The 4,377-nt window shown below is 29.4% G+C and overlaps 1 protein-coding gene across 1 annotated transcript; it reads left to right on the plus strand.

The window, feature by feature from the left end:
- The first annotated feature begins 1,554 nt into the window (after window positions 1-1,554).
- On the plus strand, window positions 1,555-3,567 carry LOC107461975 (uncharacterized). The gene has a single exon (XM_016080528.1). The coding sequence runs from the start codon at window positions 1,555-1,557 to the stop codon at window positions 3,565-3,567; it is 2,013 nt and encodes a 670-aa protein (XP_015936014.1).
- The last annotated feature ends 810 nt before the right edge of the window (window positions 3,568-4,377 follow it).

A 4,377-nucleotide genomic window follows, 5' to 3' on the forward strand; every position in this document is an offset into this window, starting at 1 on the left:
GTTATAGTTAATTAGTGATTAAATTTTAGTGTATAAATAACATAATTAAATTAAAAGTAATATTATATATTTAAGTTTTTTATAAACTAAATTCAACCAAATTAAATAATAAAATTTAGAATAATATTAATTATAGTTGATTTTTATTATGTTAGACTAATTTAATTATACTTAATTAACAAAAAAATTTAAATGTGTAACATTATTTTTAAATTAAATAACTTGTAACATACATCGGAATTAGTAAAGAAATTAAAACTTTATGTGCTTAGTGGTTGTCGTAATTATGAGAATTGTAATAACCGTTGTGGACTTGTGGTCTTAGATTTTTATAATCTTCCAAACACATTTTTTTTTATGACAAGCTAAGTGATGAGGACTGTAGTTAATGCCCCACTTTCTCATGTAGTTTTAAAGTTTTCTATTAAATCCATCTAATAAAATTACCAACTTTGTAAGTGGAAGAAAAAAAAAAACGACCTGATTTAATTTGTGGCTGAAAGTACATACTAAAAAAAAAATCAATATTGTCAGCTTTCAATTTAGAATTCAGGGATTTTCTTGAAGAAGAAGAAGCACTAATTCATTGATGAGCAGCTATTGGTCGTTATATGTAACTTATAAACATATTAAATTGTATAAGAATGCATGCATAGTCAGGAGAAAAGCTTAGCTTGCACGTTTGACATACATGTGTTATCAGGAGCGCAGGTACATAGAAGAAAACGGGGCGATGGCCCTCCAAAATTTTAGTTTTTATTTAAAAGTAAAAAAGAAAAAATAGTTTAGTCTCCTCCCCTTTTTTTATTTTTCAGTCCTTTCTTTTTTTTTGTTCTATCTTTTCCAAATCCTTCTTCCTTTTAATTTCTTAAAAAAAATTCAGCCCAATAATTCATTTTCTATCTCTTTTTTTTATTTTTCAATCCCTATCCCTTTTTTTAATTCTCAACGTACAATCATTCTCCAATCCCCATCCCCTTTTTTTTATTTCCCAGCATACGAGTCTCTCCCTCTTCCCCTCTAAATCCTAATTCCCAACCCAGTCTCTCTCTTCCTTTTCTCTCCTTCACTTTCCAAAATTTTAGGTAACAACTTTTTCTATTCTTCTTCTTTTTTATCTTTTTAATCTTCTTATCTTTTATAATTTTACCTCTTTGATTTTTATTTTTTTTTGTTTTTTACAGATTAAAAAAAAGATAATAATTTAACAAGTGATTTTTCACTCCTCTTTCTCAAAAAAAGTTCTATTTTTAATTTCTATTTTTATTCTTTTTTATATATTTAGTTATTTACTTAATTAGTTAATTTATTATTATTTGTTAATTAAGTTTATATTATTATATGTTAATTTGTATATTTAATTTTTTTATTAGTTAACTATTTAATTACAATTTTATATTATTTATACTAGGATGTTAGTATTATTATTCTGAATTTTAATATTTTATTTTATATTGAAATATAATTTTTATATTTTATAAAGATTTAAACTGTAATTTATATTTTTCGCTAAATATATTTTTAATTATAGGAACTTATTTGGCCATTTGAATTATGAGTAAGTTCAAAACCATTGATACATTTTTTAAAAGAAAAGATCAAGAGAATGAAGATGCCTCTACTATTACTATTCCAATACTTGAGGGGTCATCAAATTTCATTACTTCAAGTTCTTCATTGAATAGCTCAAAGCGTCCACGACTTCTTCCAAATCAATTGGATGTTTTTCGTTTGGAAAGAGATCCTGGAATGCGACCAATGATTTGGAAGTTTCCTCCAAATAAAAGAGATGAAATCCGTCGGGTTTATATTAAAGTTGGGCCAAATCAACCAATTCTTGATAATTATCCATTTTCTAGTGATAAAAGTCATCGTCGCTTTCAAGCTTCATGGTTTAAATTGTTTCCATCTTGGTTAGAATATTCTATAGAAGATGATGCTATATATTGTTTTTCGTACTTTCTTTTTGCTAAGGAACCTTCAATCAATACGGGTTCAAATGCTTTTATTGAGAATGGTTTCAGGAATTGGAAGAAAGTAAATTGTGGAAAAGAATGTGCTCTTTTGAATCACATTGGCAAAGGTCCTAACTCATTCCATCATAAGGCGCTGAAATCATGTGATGATTTGATGAAACAATCACAACATATTGACAGACTTCTTCATAAGCAAACATCAGAAGAGATTGAAAAGAATCGAATTCGACTAGGAGCATCTATAGATTGCATTAGATGGTTGACATTTCAAGGTTGTGCATGCAGAGGACATGATGAAAGCCAAAGTTCAAGCAACAGAGGTAACTTTTTGGAAATGTTGAAATTTTTGGGATCTTACAATGAAAGAGTGAAAAAGAATGTTTTGAAAAATGCTCCAAAAAATGCTAAGTATACTTCAAATGATGTCCAAAAAGAAATTCTACATATTCTTGCTACTAAGGTGAGAAATTCAATCAGAAAAGAGATTGGAAATGCCAAATTTTGTATTATTGTTGATAAAGCTAGAGATGAATCTAAAAAGGAGCAAATGACCATTGTTTTGAGATTTGTTACTCTAGATGGTTTTGTTAAAGAGAGATTTTTTGATCTTGTGCATGTCACTGATACTTGTGCAACAACTTTAAAGAAAGAATTTATTTCTGTCCTTTCTCATTATAATCTCCAAGTTGAAAATATTAGGGGTCAAGGGTATGATGGTGCTAGCAACATGCGGGGTGAGTGGAATGGTTTGCAAGCTTTGTTTCTTAAAGATTCTCCACAAGCATACTATGTGCATTGTTTTGCTCATAGGTTACAATTAGCATTGGTAGCAGCTTCAAGAGAGGTACTTCAAATTCATGAATTTTTTACTCAATTAAATTCTATTGTCACTATTGTTAGTGCTTCTTCAAAAAGACATGATCAATTACAAGAAGCTCAAGCAATTGAAAATGCAAACTTGGTTGCTCAAAATGAATTAGAAACAGGCAAAGGTGCGAATCAAATAAGCATTTTACAAAGAGCTGGGGATACTCGATGGAGCTCTCACTTTAATTCTATTTGCAGTTTGGTAAAAATGTTTACTGCTACCAATATTGTTCTCAATAATATCATTGAAGACGGGACAACTTGTGCACAAAGAGGTGATGCTTATGGTGTTAGTAAAATATTATTGTCATTTGAATTTGTTTTCACTTTGCACTTGATGAAAGAGATTATGGGAATCACTAATGTTCTTTGCCAAGCACTGCAGCAACAATCTCAAGATATTCTTAATGCAATGCATATTGTTTCTACATCAAAGTTACTTCTTCAACAATTAAGAGATGGTGGATGGTGCAATTTTCTTGCAAATGTTAAAGATTTTTGTGAAAAACATGAAATTGAAGTTCTTAATATGAGTGCACAATATGTTTTTGGAAGAGGTCGATCTCGTCAACCAAGTGTGACAGTTGAGCATCATTATCGAATAGATGTATTCTTTGCAACAATTGACTCTCAAATACAAGAGTTGAATAGTAGATTTAATGAGCAAACAATAGAGCTTTTGACTTTGAGTTGTGCTTTGGATCCTAAGGAAAATTTCAAATAATTTAATATTGAAGAAATCAGCAAGTTAGCAGAGAAGTTTTATCCCCTTGACTTTCCTTCTAATGAGCTAAATATTTTGAAATCTCATTTGCAACATTATCAACATGATATACCAAATCATTTGAAAGGCATTGGTACACTTTCTGAATTGTGCAACAAGTTGCAAGAAACGGGAAAATCAAGAACTTATCACATGGTTGATAGATTAATACGTCTTGTTTTGACTCTACCAGTGTCTACAGCAACAACAGAAAGAGCTTTTTCAGCAATGAAAATTGTTAAGACAAGACTCCGAAATAAAATGGCTGATGAATTTCTTGCAGACAACTTGGTCATCTATATAGAGAAAGAATTAGCAACTATTTTCGACACAAATTCAATTATAGATGATTTTGAAAATAAAAAAAAACGTCAAATAACTTTTTCATGATACAAAACTGTAAATGGTAATTTTTATATATTATTGTCTTATTTTAATTGAGATTATATATATATATATATATATTTTTTTTTTTAATTTTATCAATAGAAATAATAATATAAAATATAATACCGCCCCCTAAATAGTTAGCCTAGCTCCACCCTGACGTGTTATATTATATATATGATTTAATTTAAATAAAGTGCGCAAACTATTTTGCATGAGATATATAGCAGCAGCTAGCGATCTTGAACCAATTGACGCACGCCGCTGACTGCTTAGATTCAACTCAGTCAACTTTTTATTTGACCCCTGCCCCTTAACCTTCAAGAATATACTCCATCTCTTCATTCCTAATTCCTTTTCCCTAACTACTTATTCGTGAACTAG

This window comes from Arachis duranensis, chromosome 8 (genome assembly GCF_000817695.3).
Source record: "Arachis duranensis cultivar V14167 chromosome 8, aradu.V14167.gnm2.J7QH, whole genome shotgun sequence".
NCBI lineage: Eukaryota > Viridiplantae > Streptophyta > Magnoliopsida > Fabales > Fabaceae > Arachis > Arachis duranensis.

Excerpts from the sequence above, each read along its gene's own strand:
- LOC107461975 (XM_016080528.1), top strand. The coding sequence starts at position 1,555 with ATGAGTAAGTTCAAAACCATTGATACATTTTTTAAAAGAAAAGATCAA.